Source organism: Labeo rohita, chromosome 19, assembly GCF_022985175.1.
Source record: "Labeo rohita strain BAU-BD-2019 chromosome 19, IGBB_LRoh.1.0, whole genome shotgun sequence".
NCBI lineage: Eukaryota > Metazoa > Chordata > Actinopteri > Cypriniformes > Cyprinidae > Labeo > Labeo rohita.
Window position 1 is genome coordinate 4,908,596 of NC_066887.1, and position 23,240 is coordinate 4,931,835.

The 23,240-nt window shown below is 34.2% G+C and overlaps 1 protein-coding gene across 2 annotated transcripts in view; it reads left to right on the forward strand.

Annotated features, from left to right (window-relative positions):
- The first annotated feature begins 1,419 nt into the window (after positions 1 to 1,419).
- Positions 1,420 to 23,240, forward strand: part of ctdp1 (CTD (carboxy-terminal domain, RNA polymerase II, polypeptide A) phosphatase, subunit 1) — a 139,270-nt gene continuing 117,449 nt past the window's right edge. For both annotated transcript variants that reach the window (XM_051136292.1, XM_051136291.1), the window contains exons 1-7: positions 1,420 to 2,046; positions 4,933 to 5,016; positions 5,233 to 5,326; positions 10,513 to 10,641; positions 12,065 to 12,215; positions 15,158 to 15,248; positions 20,129 to 20,295. In XM_051136292.1, coding sequence (XP_050992249.1) covers positions 1,772 to 2,046; positions 4,933 to 5,016; positions 5,233 to 5,326; positions 10,513 to 10,641; positions 12,065 to 12,215; positions 15,158 to 15,248; positions 20,129 to 20,295 — 991 coding nt within the window. In that variant the 5' untranslated portion in view covers positions 1,420 to 1,771. The remainder of the gene's footprint in view (positions 2,047 to 4,932; positions 5,017 to 5,232; positions 5,327 to 10,512; positions 10,642 to 12,064; positions 12,216 to 15,157; positions 15,249 to 20,128; positions 20,296 to 23,240) is intronic.

The following is a 23,240-nucleotide window of genomic DNA, read 5'->3' on the forward strand; positions in this document are numbered from 1 at the left end:
CAATTAATCGCTTGTTAGCACTACAAATTAGTGTGTTTTACCACATTATTTACAGCTCGTTTTGCTGCTAGATACTGCAGATTAGTAATGCTGTCAAACAATTAACCCTGATTAATTTAATCCAAAATAAACGTTTTTGTTCACATAATATATGTGTGTGTACTGTGTATATTTATTATGTATATATAAATACAAACAGATGCATGTATATATTTAAGAAAAATATGTTATGTTTACATATTTGTATGTAATATCAATTATATGAATATAAACACATGTAAATATTTCATATATTTCAAACATACACTGTATGTGTGTGTATTTATATATACATAAATATAATGTATACATACATATTTTATAAAAACATAATATAGACCATTTTGCTAGATGTAAACAACACTGGTCCAGAAGCGCTTCCTGTTTTTTTTTGTTTTTCATTTTTATTTCACATATACAAACACATCTTAAAGGTGCTAATGTAACATTTTCATCCAGTCAAATGTTATGTTGGTTGTATTTTTTGTGTGAAGTAAAAAAAAAAAAAAGGAACAGGAAGTGTATCGGGACCAGTATGTTTACATCTAGCGAAATGGTCTATATGTTACGAAAAACATAGTAACATAACTTTTTTATTTTGGATGCGTGTAATCTCAATTCATCGTTTAACAGAACTAATTAGTGTCTTACTTATTATTTTAATGTACTCTTGAGTACATTAGTTTGTAGTGAGTCTTCTCATTATTTCCCTACAGCGGCTAATGAACCGGAAGTCTCGCCCATAGGCTGACTTCCGCGTTGAATAAGGTGGACTGATTAAAAGTACACAGCACTGTAAGCTTCCTTCATCTGAAACAAGCAAAAGTAGTTAAAATAAAGTAAAAATTATATTGTATTTATATTTTTTAAAAATGTAATTCATTTTTATGCATTTTATTTATTTATTAGAATTATTTCTTATTTAATTTCTCAATTTTGTACCCCCCCGCACACGTTCAAAGTGATTTTTGTTCTTCTAAGGTAATGTTGCATATCATATGTCTATAATTTTCTTGTGATATTAATTGCAAAAAGCTAATACTGAAAAAAACAGCCTCTTTTGGCTAAAAGAGTGTGTGAAATGCACACACTTAAAGATGAAAGATATAACACAGGCGTTTTCCCCTTTGAAACTGAAGATGAACAGTGAAAATACACCTAATGGCCAAAAAGTTTCCATGTGGCGATGACGCGCGGCCTAATCCCCGGACACCGGGAGGCAGATGGTGTGATCATGATATTTCATCAGATTACATCACAAACCAGGGGTTTGTCTGTCTCAGAGGGGGAGGGGATGGATAAATACAGTTTGTTACAAATGCTCAGGTCAGATTTTCTCTGAGCCACCAGTTTGATGCGACTGTAAATATTTTGAGTATTATTTATTTTTTAAAACCATAAAAATATATTTATATAAAATGTTATGACTGTCATTTAAGTACATAAATGTTGTTTTCTTACTATTAACTACTCTAACATAATTTAATTTTAAATATGATTAAAGTCTCCCGGAAGTGGAAAGACTCTCGGTCGTGCTGCAGCTTTGTGTTTCCTGTTTACGGGCGGGAAGAGTGAACCTGCGCCTCAGCCTGTCCTGCATTACAGCTCATTTCATCGCTATCTTTCCCTGCACACCTCTGGATTATTTTAGAGCTTTTTACTCCTTTTATTAATTCTCATCAGACGCTTCGTGCGGTCCGCCGCGTGTTTCTGACTGAAGTTTAAAGCTCTGATGGACGAGCCTGCAGACTCCGGCGGTGGTGCGGCAGCAGAGGGCCCCACGGTGCAGGTGACGGAGATCCGCTGCCCCGCAGGAGCGCGTCCCCTGCGGCTGCTCGAGTGGAAGGTGAAACCCGGAGCTCTGGTGAACGTTGACTCCGTCCTCGCGGTTTGTGCACCGATCCCCGCGGAAGGCGAGTCCAGAGCGCCCGAGAAGAAGCTGAAGTCAGACCGCGCTGGAGTTGTGCGGGAACTGTGCTGTCAACTCGGACAGGTCATCACGCCCGGGTAAGACTCTCTCTCGTGGCTGTATTAACGGCTGACATGTCGCTTGGCGTTTATATTTACTGCCTTTTGGTTATTAGCGGAGCGTGCTCGCGCTAAGCTAAGTGGCACGCGCACTGGCGCTCACGTTGAGCTCGTGACAGCAGCAGCTCAACTTCCATGCGCCCAGTATAAACACGTTTAATAACATATAAATGTGTCCTACGCGGTTGGTGTAATATCATCTATAAACTATTCATATTACCACACAGTTATCACTGACATATATATATCTGGAGAGATAAGCTCTGATAGCCATAAACTCCGTAAACAGCAAAACAAGAGTTGGGGGAGCGGCCCGCCCTTTTTAGCCAATCAGAAACGCTCTCTGCACGTCAATCAATTTGTGCCTTGCGTTTTGCTGCCGTCTGATTGGCTGACGCGAATATCGAGGGCGGGGCTTGCTTCGGAGAGGGGGCGTGTTGTTGAACGCATGGAGTCGGTCTAATTCAGTCAAGTCTAGTAGTGGAAGAAAAAAGTGTGAAATAGTTATATCTGTTTTTCCAAATGATACCCAAATGTTTACATGTCCACCAGAGGGTTTGTTACGGAAATTTTTTAAGTTGTGGGATTAAAGGCCTGTGATGTTATCGCAATGTGACCCTGGACCACAAAACTAGTCTTAGGAGTCATTTTTTTTTTAAAAATTGAGATTTATATATCAGCATAATGGAAACATTGATGTGTGGTTTGTTAGGACAGGACAATATTTGGCTGAGATACAACCGTCTTAAATCTGGAGGGTGCAGAAAATTCGAAATATTGAGAAAATCGCCTTTAAAGTTGTCCAAAGTTCTTAGCAATTCATATTACTAATTAAAAATTAAGTTTTGATATATTTACGGTAGGAAATTTACAAAATTTCTTAATGGAACGTAACCTTAATATCCTAATGATTTTTGGCATAAAAGAAAAATTGATAATTTTGACCCATACAATGTATTGTTGGCTATTGCTACAAATATACCCGTGCTACCTATGACTGGTTTTGTGGTCCAGGGTATATTTTTTAATTTTGGTCGATATGATTTAATTTCAATGTCGATATTAGCAATATTTACAGAAAAGGCTTAGAAAAACTGAGAAAAATAAGAATGCCCACAACAGATGTATGTACCTACAAACTTCTGAAAAATGAATTTGCCAACTCTATTAAAACCACACAGAAATCAATGGGAAACACTGATAATGTACATTGAAATATCAGAAATGTGTTTAAAAATCTTATCACTGTTATTGAAAACAATTATATTGCAATATATATTGATATTAAATTATTGTCCAGCCCTAAAAAGTCTTAATTCACCTTCTAAAAACCTCTGAAATTGGAGCAGAAAGTGTTAAATTCATAAAGTTATGGCATTAACTGTTACATGCAAAAAAAATCTTCCTCAGTATTTTTTTGTTTTTGAATAGAAATACTGACATATCCTTAAATGAAAATACATCTGCTTATTATCTGAGAATTTAAACAATAAATAATAAAAAGTATATAATTAAAATAATAATAATAATAATAATAATAATAATAATAAATGTTTGTTAACATTTGTTAATGGGGCATGAAAACATTTCCCTTTTTAATAAAGATGATTAAAGATTGTTAAATCAGTGTTCTTGTTTTAATCATTAACTAACTTAATTTTGATCAGTTTCTCATAAAACAAAACTTCTTATTTGTTATATTGCTTCTCAAGTAAATGTATTTTAATTTTAGACATTTGCACATGAAAATAAGAGAAAACGCTGATGAAGAACATCATGTTTTTGCAATGTGATCAGAAAGTACATTACAGTTTCTTTTTGTACAGGTAGTTTTTTTTTCTTCGTATTTTCAGATTTTGAAGTATTGCTAATACAGTACATTTACATTTAGAGAACATATTGTCATATCGTTTTTCCATTCAATTTATTTCTTACATTTTCTTTACTTGGTCTTAAAAATGTTTTAATAAGTCTAAAATGTACCTTTATGAAACCTGCACTGAGAACAGCTAAATATAACGGCTACAAAAAAATAAAGTAAACAACAACAAAAAAAAGAAACAAAACATTAAATAAAACAGATATAAAAATAAAAGAAATTAAACATAATAAAAATAAATTAAATATAAAGCTAAAAAAAAAGAATCTTGTGGTTGATTATAAAACCACAAACCACATGTGGTTAATTATATAAAAATTCACCTCCAGAAGATTACACTGCTTGAGGGCTTATTATGCATAAGTTTTAAGGATTTGAACAAGATCTCTAATTCCTTATGGAAATGTGAGTGGATAGGAGGGTGTTTAAAACATTTGCATGCATGTATAATAGTTGGCCAAAACCAATATTATTAACCAAAATATCAACATCACAATTAAGAGAAATGTCATGACAACACTGTTTACAACCTAATCTAGCAATTAGCAAATTATGGGTATGATGTAAATTATGCCTATTAAGTATTTTTTTTTAAAGTCTGAACCTGTTTCATTAGGAAATATGTCAACAGAGGAAAGAAAACTGCTAGTCAGCTCATTTAATGTCATTTATGCTTACTTTTTTGCTGTCTTTAACAGTAGAGGGTGCTGCATGCATTAGAAATTGCTCCGTTTTTTTGTTAGTCAACAGAAAATGAGCTTGCTTGTAAAAACAACAGTTTAAACTTCTCTTTGCACTGGAGTTTTGAGAGATACTTTGCGTACATTTCCCCAGTCCACTGAGTGAAATATCATTATAATGCTGCTTATAGATTACTGTTCCCCATAATTGAGATTTTAAGCTTGTTAACAAAGCATTATGCATGTGTTTAAAGTGCATTTGATTATTGCAATGTTTATTTCTACATATTTTTCTCTTTTTAACAGGAGTGTGGTGGTAAAAGTAGAAGAATGCAGTCATCCCATTGTAATGAAGGGCTTGTGTGCCGAATGTGGCCAAGACTTAACTCAGTAAGTCTTCGTCCATCTTACTTCTGTGTTTTCAGTCTTCAGTTCAGATTTGTTTTTCCGCTCTTACATGCAAAATTGAAATGACGTCTGTCAGGAGCCATTTCGGAAAAGCTATGAAATTCTTTCCCTGTTTTTCACTTGTCTCGGCTTTTAGAGTTATTTCTGGTAGTGTGTCTAAGTAACTATATGGTGCTGAAGATGCTCTTATGTTCTCAGACTACAGAGCAAGAATGGAAAGCAGCAGGCGCCCATCTCTACAGCGACCGTTTCCATGGTGCACAGTGTTCCCGAGCTGATGGTCAGCTCAGAGGTGAGTGCCTGCAGTTTGCCACTTGTGAGGATGGAGATTTTTAAGGCCCCTATGCATTTAAAAAACGAACTGGTTTGACGTCATTTCAAACAATATTAGGCCAAAATGACTTTCATGTTGCGTTTGAAACACCTTGCCAAAGCAAACTTTCTGTAAAGTAAAAGTTTCTGTCACGTAATTTCCACATTCTTTGACATGGTCATATTCTCTGGTTCATTTTTTCATATGTTCTGTTATATATAAACAGGTAGTCCCACACCAAACTCGCACCACTGCTTGAACCAATATGCGTTGGGCTGAGGGGATGCAATACTTTGATCATTTTAAAACTTACATATTTTACTAGGGGTGCTCCGTCATGTTCCTTCACAGAAAACCTTCAAAATAAAAGTTCGGTTTAACTTGAAGGTCAGAAATATTTTAATATATTACTTAATGTAAAGATAGTACTACTACTACTACTACTACTACTACTACTACTACTAAAAATATTATTAAAACAATGTTTACAAATATTTACCTGAGTTTATTTATCAGAAAATTGTAAATACACAACACAGTATTTCTAAAAAAAAAGAGAAATAAATAGCCTATAATAAATTAATTCTTTATCAAATCTAATTATCCTTTATAAATTCATTAGACATGCTTTTGATTATTAAAATATAATGAAACGATTAAAATAGAATCCAGAAAATTAATGGAAAATAGAGACTCTGAATTTGAGAAAAATAATAAAACGTATTTCATAGGGCCTTAAAAACTTAATTTATTTTAAACTTTTAATAAATTGCTGTTAAATTGTGCAAGTTTCATGATTTTAATTATTAGACATGCTTTTTGATCAATCTTTTTTTAATGTAACCATTAAAATAGAGTCTAGATTTATACATTTTAATGGAATTTAGGAAAAAATAAAACATTTCATAGGGCCCTCTTTATTTCATTTGTGTCTTTGTTTTACTGTAGTTGTCTTTTAGTTTGTTACTTGCATCTAGGTTCCTATGATTAATAACAAAGATAAAAGAACAAAAAATGATTATGTCATAATTGTAGTTGTGGAATAAAATTACTATATCATGAAATAAGTTTTGGCTTTATCCTTTAAGATGACTTACCAATATAGCAAAGATCTCTGTATACCTGTATGCTCAGTAGTTGTTCACCATAATCTTGTGTAGTGGCACTGGCATGTGATTATTATTATTTTATATATATATATATATTTTTTTTTTTTAAAGGGGGATGAAATGCTTTGTTTTAATAGGTAAAATAACTATGAGTTCCATTTGTATAATCTGTTATTCAATTACTTTTCCTGTTGTTCTATGTTTTTTTTCATAGTAGCGGTTCAGTAATAGTATTGTGTTTTTTTTTTTTTTTTTTTTTTTTTTTTTAGTCAGGTATCGTATCGAAGTCAAAATTTTGGTATCGTGACAACACGATGCGATTAGGCCTATTAATATTCTGTAGTCTTTAATAGGCAGCCACATCTGCAAGCAGCTAAGCGTTGTTGTGGAACACGTAACGCTGCCTCTTGCGTGCAATTCAGTAACTTGTGGTTAAAAATGCACATTAATTTTCTTCATTAAATTGAATCTGTGGGTCCGACAGATCCTCCACTACATCATTGCTCACGGCAAGTGCACTCTTAAGCATTTATGAGCAGCAGACTGTGTTACTGGGATGCAAAATTGTTACCTTTCGGCGTGGTGAAAGAGAACACGCTCGCAGATCTTCCCATTATAACAAGAAAAAAAAACATACACACTGTGTAAATGAGAGATTGTTTGTGATTATATTAGGAGATTTCACCTGAGTAAGCTCGGTCAGATGCACTATACGGGGAGCGCTGTTTGCTTGGTTTCTGTACATAATACATTCACAATTTGAAGTAAAGTTTTGTTTGCCTTAGAGGACCAAATGTCGACTTATACTGTTTCAGGAATGACAGTGAATCTGCTAAAAAACAGGAAGTCATTGCTATGATTGACAGTGATTAACTGTAGCAATGGACCAAACAAACTATCTGAGAAGCAGATGTCAAAATAGAGCTGTGCAATAATGCAGAGTAAATTAAGAGTAACAAAACTACAGCAGAAAGTCTGTGTTGGCTGAATATATAGCAGCTTCTACAGTTTTTTCCCAAATTCCATTTTATTTTTTTCCCAATTCCATTTTTTTTCTGTTTAAATTTTTCTGGATTCCATTTTTTCCAGTTTTAATTTTTTTAAATTAGTTTTTTAATTTTTTAACTCCTTATTAATGCTTAAATTAAGTTTTATTAATCAAAGAGCATGTCTAATTAATTAAAATCATGAAACTTATTCAATTTCACATCAATTTAATAAAGGTTTAACAAACATGACATGTTTAGGGCCCTATCAAATGTTTTATTTTTTCTCACCATATGTTTTATTATCAAATTCTGTGTTTTAACATGTCTAATTATTTGAATGCATACTTAATTTATTTAAATCTATTCTTAAAGTAGCCTTATGAAAGGTTTTTTTACCCTCAGAAATTCGGTGTTGTCTATTTAAAGTGTTCTGGCTATTAAATGAAAGCATACAACATTAATTTCATTTATCTTTTAATTGTTAAAAATTAATAAAACTTTTTTTTGGCAAACAAAAGGAAATTTACTATTAAAATTAAAACATGGAAGAAATGTTGTGTGATTATACCCTAAAAAATAATGTTTGTTTCATTTTAGTAGTAGCAGTAATAGTAGTAATATATATCTGGCACAATGTTTTCAAGTTAAACCAGACTTTTATTTTGACGGGTTGCCATGTCTACCTTTATATTTCTGTCTGTATATGATATAACGCTAGTTTTCCTAAAATGGAACGGTCAAATGCTCATGAAGTGACTCTCAGCAGTTATTGTTCATGTATTTATGTCCTCATTTAGTTAGAGGACAGACGCTGAAATCACCACGAACGTCACGCGCGCTTCAGTGTGTGTAGTAAACAAAACCGCTCGTCTGCTCCATTCATTAAAACAGAGACACGCAGAACATGCAGGATTCACATTTAAATGGTATTTTTGCTGTGTATTATATACACATACTAGTTCATATTGCAGTTTGAGTTAATTGTAATGACCTACTTTTGATTAATTCATTCAAACTTTGACAAATTCCATGACATTCCACATTATTCAGTAAATTCCGTTTTTATGACTGGATTCCGCGATTCCGTCCGCGTTTTCCGCATTGCGGAAATCATAGGGCCCTACAGTTAAAGATAAAACTTAAGGGCAATGTTTAAAAATATAGATTTTTTAAATTTAAATCTCATACTATTTCAAAACAATTAAATAATAATCCATTAAATATATGTGCTATACTTTATACTTACATAAATTCAAAAGCAAGACCTGAAAACTAGGAAGTGGAAAATGTTAACTGAGCCAATGAGTGATCCTCTGCTGCCATCTACTCCATATAATGGTCATTTCATGTCATTTACATCTTAAAACTCTTTGTTTTCCATTTGGATTTTTGCCTTTTTTTTTCTGGGTGCTACTGTGTAACTACTCTTGTTTATTTTAATTATTATATTTTATTTAAAAAAATACATAAAATCAGGAGAAAAAAAAAAAAGAAAATCGTACAAACATATCGGCCAAAAAATCCACGTATATAAAACTGCAGACCGGAGATCTCCAAAATGGGGTGGGAACTCCAAAAGTGGGCAGAACCTCCAAAACGGGGCGGGGTCTCGTCATGCAAAGACTTTCCCCATTGGCTCTGGCTTTAGCCTATTTTTATTGACTTACATTTCAAAACTAAGCTTTATAAAATAAACAGTTTGTAGTTGTTCTCAAATAAAATAAACTATACTATATAAATAAATATGCTCAGTGAGAGCAGAGCCCCAAAGCTTGTGGCCAGTGGTTAATGATATCACCCACGAGCTTTGTTTTAAGCAACGGGGGCGTCCCGTTTCTTGAAATTTGCAGGGTAGAAGGGGGTAGTGATGCTGAATGTACCCAAAAAGGTCCAATTTTTTTTTACGGTGAGGTCCGGTTGGGGAGTTACAAAACGGCCCGACGACCTCATATCGCATAATATTATTAACTGTTTATCTGCCACGCTATTCAGCGCCAATCCCAACGAAATTGCAGTCAATTCACTGGTTAAGGTTAGGGTAAGGTGTGGGGTAGGTTTAGGTTTTAGCATTTGTGTAGCATAGTGTAGGTAATCAACACTGCGATTGACACAACCAATAAAGTCTTTAGAATTAGCTGTGAGGTGGAGTTTGCGCTGAAGTGGATTGGGGGGGAAATTGCGCATGCGCGTCACGTGCCTGTCTGTCAAAGAGAGGAAGCCACACCCTGTTTTGGAGTTCCCGCCCCCATTTGGAGATCTCCAAGCTGCAGTTATATACCCCTCAAAAAATCGCCATCATATATTGTTTTTGTTTTTTGATGGTTTGTGAGCTCAAATACATATCAAAGGGGTTTTAAAGGATTAGTTCACTCCAAGAATAAAAACTTCTGATGATTTACTTAACCCCATGCCATCTGAGATGTTCATGTCTTTCTTCATTCAAAAAGAAATTAAGGTTTTTAAGGAAAACATGACGCTGGTGGAAGTACAGACCCAGTGTTTACAAAGTGAACGTGCAAAGAAAGTCCAACGCCCTTTACAAAAAAAGGTAAAATAATTATGGGCGATTTTGAAGTTGGAGGAGAAAATGAGATGGAGTTTTTCACTCTACCCTACCTTTTTGAACCGACGTACACAGGGCTAGTGCCTGGCAAGCATTTGTGGTTAAAAAGTGTATACGTTTTTTTATATATATATTTTTTTTTAGAAAACGCTAGATAAGACCTCTTTTCCTCAGTTGGGATTGTGTAGAGCCATTTAAAGCATTTAAACTGCATTTAAACTGCAATTTGGACAGTCAAACTGTTGGCTGCTATTGAAGTCCCCTACATAGAGAAAAATCGTGGAATGTTTTCCTCAGAAACCTTCATTGGTTTTTGACTTAAGACAAAAAGACATGAACATCTTGGATGACGTGGGGGTGAGTAAATTATCAGGAAATTTTTATTCTGGAAGTAAACTAATCCTTTATTAAGTGTCTATACATGAAATGGTTTGTGTTTACTCTTTACCATCAGTGTTCGCTGTACAAACACAGTGTTTTTTGTCCCTGTGTCTCTGTGAGCAGCAAGCAGAGCAGCTTGGCCGAGAGGACCAGCAAAGACTTCACAGGAACAGGAAGTTAGTGCTGATGGTGGATCTGGACCAAACGCTGATCCACACCACTGAACAGCACTGTCAGCGCATGTCCAACAAGGTAACAGTAAAAACATTACACTAAACTACCATTCAGACATTTGGAGTCAGTAAGATTTTGCAAGGCTGCATTTGTTTGATCAAAAGTACTGTAATATTGTGAAATATTATTACCATTTTTTATATGAATATCTTGTAAAATGTGATTTATTCCAGTGATGCAAAGCTGAATTTTCAGTATCATTACTGCAGTCTTCAGTGTCACTTGATACTTCAGAAATCATTCTAATATAATGATTTGAATCTTAAGAAACATTTCTTATTATGTGTTTTTTGTGGTAACCTTGATCTTTTTTTTTTGAAGTTCAAAAGAACAGGATATGTTTGAAATAGAAATCTTTCGTGACATTATAAAATGTTTTCATCTCACTTTTATTCAATTTAATGCGTCCTTGATGACTAAAAGTGTTATTCTTAATTTTTAAGGATTTTTTTTTAGAAGTTCACAAGAACAGCATTTATTCGAAATAGAAATTCTTTGCAAGATTATAAATCTTTTTTCTGTCACTTCTGAAAAGTATCAGTTTCTTTAAAAATTAAAATACTGACCCTAAACAGTAACTAAAAATGTTCATGAACATTAATACTCAGTAATTATTTTATATGTTATGGAAACCAATTACTGCTGGTTTTAGTACTTTTTTTCATGAGCATTATTAAAGTAACAGATTTTCTTTTGCTTCGTTGATATTTTTTTATTTTGTGCTCATGACGTTTTTATCTGTCAATGGTGTGCTGTGCTATCATGGCTTTAAAAGTTTTCTCTACAATACCTTCATTTTCTTTGAGTTTAGCACTAACAAAAATAAGATGTAGACAGTCGTACGGTTTCTTTGACGACTTAGTGATCTCATTTGTGTTTTTCTGTGAACTCCAGCGATTGTGGGTGTAACAGGAAGCGTTGCCGTTGCTTTGAAGAGTCTAAATGCGGCCGAGCTTTGATTGATTTCTATTTAAATGACTGCATCATACTCTTTTTCTTCGCTATCATCCGTTTTCGTTTCATTCTTCTCGTAGGCGTTAACGCTTTCATTCTGCCAGGCGTGCATTCGCTCAGTAGATCAGCTCCGACAAAAAACAATCTCAGATCTTTATACCAAACAATTACAAGACCATTAACTGAGCTATCAAAGGCTCAAATGCTTCCCTCAAAGACTGCATTATGTCTGCTATCAGAAATTATGCCAGCGTGCTGCTTTTAAAGCTTTTTCCAGAGCATTTCTATTGAAATTAATGTTTTTAAAAGCCTCTGCTACAGAAATGCAGCATTATAGACAAGAGTAAAGCAGATATGCTGCCATTCATGATTATGGGTCAGTATGATATTTTTTTTAATAGAAAAAAAGAAGCATTAATTAAATCAAAAGTGACAGTAAAGACATATATTCATTTTCTCTAACTGCCTTGCAATGTTTTTTTTCCAGGGAATCTTTCATTTCCAGCTGGGACGGGGGGAGCCGATGCTTCATACACGATTGCGGCCTCACTGCAAAGACTTTCTAGAAAAGATCGCCAAACTCTACGAGCTGCACGTCTTCACCTTTGGCAGCCGTTTATACGCTCACACCATTGCAGGTACATTGTTGTGATGTGACACATGTGACTCGCCATAAACAAACATCTAACTTGAACTATTACATTCCTTGTGTAACTCTATTTGTGCTACAAACATGAATGATAGCTCAAACTGTGCCGCATTTTGAGGAGAGGTGTGATATTACTTTTCTAAGCAAACAGAATTTTTAATTCTCACCTGGTGGATGCTAAAACACCAAACAATCCCATAACTCATAGGTTGTATTGGCCTTTCACAGTAACACCAGGTGGCAGCATTTGTTCATATGTTTGAGCATTTGCTCAGTGTTTTCAGTTTGAAGATGAATACATTGCTGTTTTTAGATTTTTAATGCAGCTTATTAACAATGAATGTTTCAAAAGTGTCATCTGTAAGAACTGTCCCATTATTTGCATTAACAAAAGCCTCTGCTAAATGACTAATAAACTGAAATCGGTTTAGTGGTTGTTTATTATAAGCATCTCTAATATAACCTATGATTTGTAATGGTAATCTTTATGGGTGCTGCATTTAAAGGATTAGTTCACTTCCAGAATTAAAATTTCCTGATAATTTACTCACCTCCATGTCATCCAAGATGTTCATGTCTTTCTTTCTTCAGTCGAAAAGAAATTAAGGTTTTTGAGGAAAACATTCCAGGATTTTTCTCCATATAGTGGACTTCTATGGGGATTGATAGGTTGAAGGTCCAAAATGCAGTTTCAGTGCAGCTTCAAAGGGCTCTACACGATCCTAGCTCATTTTCTTAAAACAATAATAATTCATGTACTTTTTAACCACAAATGCTTGTCTTGCACTACCTCTGCAATGCACATTACATAGTAATGTTGGAAAATTCACGTGAGTCAAACATCCTTTACAAGAAAAGGTAAAACAACGATGTCTGGCGATTTTGAAGTTTGAGGAGAAAATGAGATGGAGTTTTTCGGCCTACTCACCTTTTTGAATCGAAATACACAGACGAAGAACTAACCGCACTTGACCTTTCCAACATGATTACAGTAATGTGTGAAGTCGAGCAGGGCACTACGCTTACTTTTCTTTTTAGGAGCATCTGTGCTCTTAACTTAAATTTAAGAGCACAGTCAAAATTTTAGGAGCACCTTCTAATCAATAATAAAAAAAAACTGAAAAATTAGCCTCTCCATTATGAGGTGATATTTGAATGCTAAAGTGATTTACAGGGAATTTTGTTTTTACCTGTGTAATGGCATTTTTTCTAACTTTATTAAAAATGTCATCTTTTATTTTTTTTAAGCTTTTTTTTTTTAAGTTTCTAATCAAAACAACAGAATAAGAACAAGTAGAATAGGTTAACAATCAAATGAAATCAGTTTTAACTAAATTAATTTGTACACAAAAGTAGTTTGTAAATTCATGTTGACATTGATGTTTTAAATATAAAATTTTGCATACAGAAATACTAAATGATTTAAATAACTGAAAAGATACTAAAAATGAAACTAAATCTGCCAGTAGGTGGCAGCAAGTCACTGATTTAATTACTGAATCATTCATTCATTTGATTCGTTCGAACTTTTGATTCATTCAGGAATAAAGCAAGTGACTTTATGAATGGGAAATTGAATCATTGACTCACTAGATTCGTTCAAAAATGCAGGTTCATTCATAAACGAAACACCGCTGTGTTTAAATGGAGATGTGCAGCGGCTCAGTTGCGACTTGTTTCAGATATTTTTGATGATGAAATAGAGTAAAATCAGGCAATAGTGTTATAGTCAGACAATGTAAGTCACTTAATATAAAGTTCTTGTTTATTTACCTGTTGTATTAAATCAATATCTCATTTACAAACTCCCTTAAAAATTATTAAAAGCTGTCACTCATCTTAGTTCATTGAAATCTCAAAGTTCCATTATAATCAGTGAAGCTCTCTACACTGCACAATCAATCTCTTATTTACACTCTCGCTACACTTTATGAAAAGATTCGTGAGATATGTCTGTGATACATTACTCAACGTTGCAAAAACACGTCGAAATCTTGAAGCTCCCATCAGAGCAAACTCACCCAAAATGGTCAAGCTAGTGCAAGACAAGTTAAAAGGTATATAAATTTGTATTTTTTTTTATTTTTTATTTTTTTTTAGAAAATGACAGATCATTTTACTAGATAAGACCCTTTATTCCTTGGCTGGGATCATGTAGAGCCCTTTGAAGCTGCATTGAAACTGCAATTTTGACCTTCAACCCAATGATCCCCATTGAAGTCCACAATATGGAGAAAAATCCTGGAATGTTTTCTTTAAAAGCCTCAATTCTTTTTTCGACTGAAGAAAGAAAGTCATCAACATCTTGGATGACATGGAGGTGAGTAAATGATCAGGAAATTTGTATTCTGGAAGTGAACTAATCCTTTAATGCTTTTATATAGGTCAGGGTGTTTATTGGGATGTGAAATTGGTATGCGTAGAGCACTCCAGTTTATTTCAGATAGGATTTTGCAGGAAGTCTTCTTAGCACAGTAGATCCCCGGGTTTATCTTTTTCAGGTGTGTAGCATCATTTGATCGAGATCTGAGGGGTTCTTGCATTAAGTGAACGTCCGTTCGTATTTTAACAAGTGTTTGGCAGCACAGCATCAGTACTTCCCGAAAACCCGAGTGGGTTGCGGTGATTCATATGGACACAATCGGCAGTAGATAAGACACAATAAAGAAAGTAGTCCAACTTTTCTGAATTAAAGTGATTTATTGTAGTGCAGGCAGGAGATTGAAAGCTTGGCAGAGCTGCATCTTTGAAAGCATGAAAGCTTTGGTTCGTTTTATTTTTCCTGTTTTCCTTTTATTACAGCTGTAAATAGCCTCAGTGCAGTCCAAGCGAAACTGCAGCGTTTATAGCTCTGCTTCCAGCTGTAATTTAGACTTCAGCTTTAAAAGAAATGACTGTTTCCTCTCTCTTTCTCTCCATTCTTTTACAAAGGTTTTTTAGACCCCGAAAAGAAACTCTTCTCTCATCGGATCATGTCTAGAGATGAATGCATTGACCCCTTCTCTAAAACAGGAAACCTCAGGTGAGGCTTCATCATTTTCATTGTGATGAACTAAGTTGAGTGACAGCTTTTAATGATTTTTAAGGGAGTTTATAAATAAGATACTGATTTAATACAACAGTTAAATGAACAAGAAGTTAATATTAAGTGACTTGCATTGTCTGACTATAACACTATTGTCTGATTTGCGCTATTTCGTTGTCAAAAATAGTTTGAAACAAGTCACAACTGAGCCGCTGCACATCTCCATTCAAACACAGCTGTGTTTCCTTTATGAATGAACGTGCGTTTTTGAACGGATCTAGTGAGTCAATGATTTAATTTCCCATTTATAAAGCGGTCACTTGCTTAAATAAGCATTTTGAACAAATCAAATGAATCAGTGATTCAGTAATTAAATCAGTGACTTGCCGCCACCTACTGGCAGATTTAGATTCATTTTTTAAAGTTTATTTTCAGTTAAATCATTTAATATTTATATATTCAAATTTTTATATTTAAAACATCAATCTCAACATGAATTAAGTTTGATTGCACTTATGCCATCTCTGAGCTTCATTAAACATGAAAATACACCTACAAGCCACTTTTGTGTTCTTCTGTGCCACCTCTGTAGTACAAATAAATTTTGTTAATACTGATTTCATTTTATTGGAAACTTGTTCTTATTCTGCTATCTCAATTAGAAATGTTTGAAAAGCTTAAAAAACGTTACATTTTTAAATTAAATTTGACATAAAAGATGAGATACTTTTAATAAAGTTAGAAAAATGCCATTACAAAGGTAAAAACAAAATTACCTTGTAAATCACTTTAAGGAGTCAAATATCACCTTGTAATGGGAAGGCAAATTTTTTATCAGATTTTTAAAATATTGATTAGAAGGTGCTCCTAAATTTTGAGTGTGCTCCTAAAAAGCCCTGTGTCTTTTAGGTTAGTACTTTAGGTTAGTTTCCAATGTCTTTCTTGATACAGTTATTTTAACAGTGCATTGCTTTCAACATAAAGCATCACATTCAACTCATTTACACTAGCGTTCAACAATGCTTTACATTAATTAAGGTCAGATCAGTTCTAAATTCAGATAAGTACTTAAGAATCCACAGAAAGTATTAAGCGCTGTTTTCAACATTAATAAGAACTGTTATTAAAAGCTAAGCAAGAGCTCAACATATTAGAATGATTTCTGACGGATCATGTGACACTGAAGACTAGAATAATGATGGTGAAAATTCAGCTGCGCATCACAGAAATAAATTATATTTTACAGTGTATTCGAATAGAACGTAGTTATGTTATATTGTAATAATATTTTGCAATTTTTTTTTACTGTGTGTTTGATCAAATAAAAACAAATTTTTGTAATCTATTTTTTATCCTTGTTTTTGTATGTATTCAAGGTTAAATGATAAAAGTCTAGCATCCAAAGGTTTTCTTGTTAAATATAAAGCTGATTCAACCTTGTGTTAGAATCCAGTTTCTTTTTTTCTTGACTCCAGCAGCGTGAACAAAGGTTCTCTGCACGAGTGCACGTGCACAGAAGAGACGTGTATTTCTTAAGGGCTTCAGAGAACGGCTCTGATTCAACTTAAGACTAAACGTGCTTTCAAGCGTGGATATAAGGTCTTGCAGCCTCCTGCTCTTTACCCACATCTATATTCATTTGGCTCTGCATGACAGATCAAGAATACGGTGAACATGGAATACATTTAAGACTTCAGTGTATTCGTTGATGCAGCATGATCTTGTCTCAGTTCATAACTCAGAAGAATTACACATACTTTACACATGTAAAACATTTTGGGGTGTTTTATATTCAGTTCTTTCTGAAAATTCACCCCATTTCAAGCGTTTCTCTCTCTTGTACCTTTTTCATGTTTTTTCCTTTAAGGTGAAACACTCAGTAAACATTTTAATCATTAAATGTCTTGGAAAAAGGCACTTTGAGCTGGTAATTTAATACTAGATAGTAAAGTTCGTAGACAAACTTTAAGTTGGCTTGGAAAAAGCTTAGCAAGAAAGTTTGAAGTAGTTTTAAAAGTTTGAACTTTGAAACTTTCAGTTTTATCAAACTTTCAGTTTGAAGTTTAAAGTTTTAAAGACAATGCAATTTATCGGAAGGGTATTTTGGGTGGTTGTTAGGCTGTTGCTATGCAATTGCTAGGGTACTCTGGGTTGTTGCTGTGGTGTTTCTGTGCAGTTGCCATGGTACTTTTACCATACATTAGCATGTTGTTAGCATGATTAGCAAGTTACTAGCATGTTGTTAACATAATTAGCAAGTTACTAGCATGTTTCTAGCATGATTAGCAGGTTACTAACATGTTGTTAGCATGGTTAGCAGGTTACTAACATGTTGCTAGCATGATTAGCAGGTTACTAACATGTTGTTAGCATGGTTAGCAGGTTACTAACATGTTGCTAGCATGATTAGCAGGTTACTAGCATGTTTCTAGCATGATCAGCAAGTTACTAGCATGTTGGTAGTATGTTTCTAACACGATAAGCAAGTTACTAGCATGTTGTTAGCATGATTAGCAAGTTATTAACATGTTGTTAGCATGGTTAGCAGGTTACTAACATGTTGCTAGCATGATTAGCAGGTTACTAGCATGTTTCTAGCATGATCAGCAAGTTACTATCATGTTGGTAGTATGTTTCTAACACGATAAGCAAGTTACTAGCATGTTGTTAGCATGATTAGCAAGTTATTAACATGTTAGCATGATTAGCAAGTTACTAGCATGTTGTTTGCATGATTAGCGTGTTACTAGCCTGTTTCTAGCCTTATTAGCAAGCTACTAGCATGTTACTAACATGTTTCTAGTAATATTAGCAAGTTATTAGCATGATGCTAACATGATTAGCCAGTTACTAGCATGTTGCGAACATGATTAGGAAGTTATTAGCATATTTCTATCATGATTAGCAAGATATTAGCATGTTGTTAGCATGATTAGCAAGTTATTATCATGTTGTTAACATGATTAGCAAATTACTAGCATGTTTTAGCATGATTAGCAAATTACTAGCATGTTTCTAGCATGATTAGCAAGTTACTGACATGTTGGTAACATGATTAACAAGATACTAACATATTGTTAGTATGTTTCTAGCATAAGCAAGTAACTAGCATATTGTTACCATGATTAGCAAGTTATTAACATGTTGTTAGCATGATTATCAAGTTACTAGCATGTTACCATGATTAGCAAGTTATTAACATGTTGTTAGCATGATTAGTGTTACTAGCCTGTTTCTAGCCTTATTAGCAAGCTACTAGCATGTTACTAACATGTTTCTAGCAATATTAGGACGTTATTAGCATGATGCTAACATGATTAGCCAGTTACTAGCATATTTCTATCATGATTAGCAAGTTACTAGCATGTTGCTAGTATGTTTCTAGCATGATTAGCATGTTGCTAGCATTATTAGCATGTATAAACCAACTAAAACCAGTTGGTTCAGTAAAAAAAACAACAAAAAAAAACCAGTTTACGCTGGTTGTCTAGTCTGGTTTAAGCTGAAAATAGCTCGGTTGCTCTTTTAGCAGATCTCCCAGCTAAGACCAGCCTGATCAGTTAAAAAGTGGCTGAAACCTCTTTAAACCATTTTAAAACCAGCCTGGGAGACCAGTCAAAGCAGCCATTCAGCTTAGGCTGGTTTTAGCTGTATTTTTTCAGTAGTGAGTTGTTAAGCTTTGCTATAGCAATAAACAGCTTAAATACACCATAGGTCTCTTTGTATAAAATTTTTCACCCCCTCAGTGAAAGTCTAGAGGATTTTTAATGGTTTTGATAGTCTGGTTTACGAAAACTGTAAACCGGATTAGTTAGAAAAAATATAGCAACCCGAGTCACACCAGTCTGAAAGTCTGGGCCGAGTTTGGTGGTTGTAGCTTAAAAGTCTAGGAGGAGATACACTTTAAAATTTGGTCTCAGATGAGTAGTTTCAATAGGATAACAGTAAATTGGCTTTTTCAACCCAAATTAATAAGTCTGACCTTTTTCACCTGTATCTTGTTAAATTTAAACGAGTACTAATTCATAGTATTTAAGCATTAATTATTCTGCATTTGTAGCATAAAAACAAATAAAGGCTTCCAGCCGCAGATATTTGCTTTTTCTTGTTTTATGCAATAACTACGCTGGAGGAAATCCAATTCACTTCACTTTCCTCGTGTCAGACTGTTAATATGTGTGGGTTTCATATGTAGCTCTGATACCGACCTTGAAGGAAGAAACAGTCTCTCAGAGCAGCCGCTATCATACAAAGACAGTCACGATCGGACTTCAGCGGTGCACAGATTACTTTCTCTAGGTCGATAAACCTACAGAAGCCAAGCCTCTGCAGCCCAATGCCTCTATTAGCGTGAATTACTTTGTTTGCCATTTCAAAACTCAAGCTGTTGGAAAGATGTTCTTGGGGGCTGTTTAGATGCGCCAGACATTCGCAGATAAATCTATACTCATTACTATATATCCAGAGACCTCAGATGCGTTTGGAATAAACTTTCAAGCCATTAATTTGAAAAGCAGACAGCACAAACGCTTTTCCGTTTCATTTTGAGTGACATTTTCTGGTTGTGAGACTTTAATTAACATTAGTTAATGTGATTTTTCTGCACCTGTGGTTCCTCTCTTAGGACATCTGTGTGAACTTGAGGAGAGTTGAGTTCATACATCCGCTAAAAATCACCTTCAGACCATTTAATTGTCTTAATCGTTTTTGGCCGTACTATTTTTGGTATTGTACCAGTGTTAATGTTATAAAATGCTCATTGACATTTTGGTCTTGGCAGGCTGGCAGTGTCTGGGCGCTGTTCATTTAGTCATAACCGAGCACCAGCTGCTAAATATGAGCGTCTAAAAATGTCATGAAAACTGCTTTTTTTGTAGAAATTTGTTCCCCTGTGGAGACTCCATGGTGTGCATCATAGACGATAGAGAGGACGTGTGGAAGTTTGCCCCTAACCTCATCACAGTGAAGAAATATATCTACTTCCAGGGCACCGGCGACATCAACGCCCCACCGGGCTCAAGAGAGGCCCAGATGGCCAGAAAAGGTAATGTTTATTTTCCCAGCGACTCTAATTAACGATAATGCTTGGAACAATGGAAATTAGCTCTAGTGAGCTGCCCTGTTGTCCTATGGTTTGTATAGCATGCTAGCTTCTAAAACAGAATCCTAAGCTAAAGTGAAAAGAGTGTCTCAAAGAACAAATCCAGTTTCTTCAATAGGAAATCCACACAAATTATTTAGATTTCCACATGCTGATTTTGTGACTTCTGTGAGCTCATATGTCGCTGTGCTTTTGACAGTAGACAGTAAACCATTTTTTCAGTTAAATGTTTTGCTGAAATTTTACTGTGCCTGCATCTTAAAGAAATAGTTCACCCAGAAATGAAAACGTGTTACTTATTTATTCATCCTCACGATCCAAGATGTAGATGAGTTTGTTTCTTCATCAAATTTGGCGAAATGCATTACGTCACTTGCTCACCAATGGATCCTCTGTAGTGAATGGGTGCCGTCAGAATAACAGCTGATAAAAACATCACAATAATCTACAAGTAATCCACACCACTCCAGTCCATCAATCAATGTCTTGAGAAGCCAAAAGCTGCATGTTTATAAGAAACTAATCCATCTTTAAGATGTTTTAAATTCAAATGTTTGCTTCCCAATAAAATATGAGTCCTCTATCCATAATATTGCTTTTGCCAGTGAATAAGTAGTCTTGTCTGAATCAGAAGAGAAATATGCACAGGTCAAACAACGTTTACAACTGTACAAAACCGCTCTAAACAGATATGTTGGTTGATTTTTTTTTTTTTTTTTTTTTTTTTTTTTTTCTTTTTTTTTAATGTGAGAGAACACATTATTAGGGATGCACAATATTGGATTTCTGCCGATATCTGATATGCCGATATTTTTCAACTCATTTCGGGAAATAGCCAGGGTTCCCATGGGTCCTTGAAATCCTTGAAAGTTTGTGAATCTTAAAAAAAATTTCAGTGCCCTGGAAAGTTTTTGAAATTAAATGTACATAGAAACAGGTCCTTGAATTGCTTGAATTTATTTTGTGCATGAAGTTTTATGGAAGAAATTCCATGTTATTCCCTTTGGCCCGCTAATGTGTTATTTCACCAACACTTCGTGGCCTATGCATACTAGCTTGCTTGATTTACGTTAGTTACGTGCATTTATGCATTACGTTAACTTAACGTTACACGAGCCTAAGCTCTTTTCAATAAATTCCATGCAAAAGTTAATATCAGATCATTTTTGAATACAGTACAGGATGTACCGTTTTTTCCAAAAGAGAAATACGACAAATAGAATGTCAGAAAATAAAGATTTTTTGCTTTGTTGTGTTTGACACATGAAAACTGTAACAATATATCTTACAAGGTAACACAGTGTAACCTTGCTCTCACTTTAAATGTTTTCCCATATTAAGTCCTTGAATTTGAGGCTATTGGACCTGGAAAGTCTATAAAAGGTCCTTGAATTTGAAGTAAACCAAGGTGTGGGAACCCTGAATAGCTGATGCCAATACCGATATATTTCCTTTTGTTTGGAAACAACACCAAACTCTCCTGTGCGGAAGTTATAAGGAAATTATTTCTAATTTTGGTTAATTTTTTTTAACATGAACTTGTTTGTTAGAATTAAATAAACAATAATGAGGTTCCTTTATAATGACAGGACACTGAATATCAGACTATAAATCAGTCACTGCTTTTTTTTTCATAAAGATGCAGTGGTAACCTTAACACTTTATTTTAAGATTTAACATTTGTAGATGGTCTAAAGTCTAATACCAAGCACCACCACAGAAAATATCTGTCTCTCCAAGTACCACCATAATGACCAACATTAAAATACAGTAGCGTAGTAGGCCTAAATATTCAGCTACAGCTCTGCACAGTTAAAAAAAAAACGAGGCAATTTAGAAGAATGTTTATATAATATTATATATTATATTAATATAATATATTATAGAATATTTAGACACTTTAACATTGTAAAGACTGCACAGTGCATACAAACAGGCAGGGACCGAAATTAAGTTTTTGACACACCGGCCAAGTTGGCCGGTGGATTAAAAAATCAGCCGGCCAAGCTTATTTTTTACCTGCCAAAATTCTGAACGATTTAACACAGATATATCCAAAGCACGTTATTCTGTATATTATGTGTGCTCCGGACAGAGAGGAGTGACAATTAAAATAGGGCTGGACGATATGGCAAAAATTCATATCACGATATATTTCTTAATTTCGGTCGATACGATATAATTCCGATATCGATACGGACAATATTAAAAAACCTCAGGAAAAACACACACAATGGATGTCTGTACCTACAAATGTCTGCAAACTGAATTTGCACAGTCTATAATACCTCCAGGCTCCTCCTATTAAAATTATATAATTTTTTTTGAAAATAAAAACAGTACAAAAAAAATAAGGTTCATATTTTATTTGTATTTAGCCTTTACAAACAGGAAATGTGAAATAAACTATCAAATAAATAAAATTCTCAGACTCATCTTATTAACAATAATATATTTCCATTTCAACTAGAACAGGCTGAATATTCATATAAATTGAAACAACAAACAAACTGCTTCAGCCAGGATAAAGAAACAAAAATAATACAATAAAATAAATAAAGAGTGAGCAACAACAAAAACACATTGCTCTGGCCGGAACATTGTTGAGTGTTGATTAGGGATGCTCATTTTAACCGGTTAACTGTTAACCGACAGAAGAATTTTGACCGATTAATACAATCAGTTAAACGGTTTAAAAGGTCTTTTTTTCAGTAATTCAGTAATCAAAATATTGTAAAACGTTTTCTGGATGGTTAAAATAAAATGAAATTGCATTTTTGAGAGAAAAAAGATAAATCGCGTAGGCCTATCGTTAAGTCGCATTTTATTATTAAGAAAGACCTGGTGTCGACGCGAAATATTTACAATACACTATAAACATAGGCTAG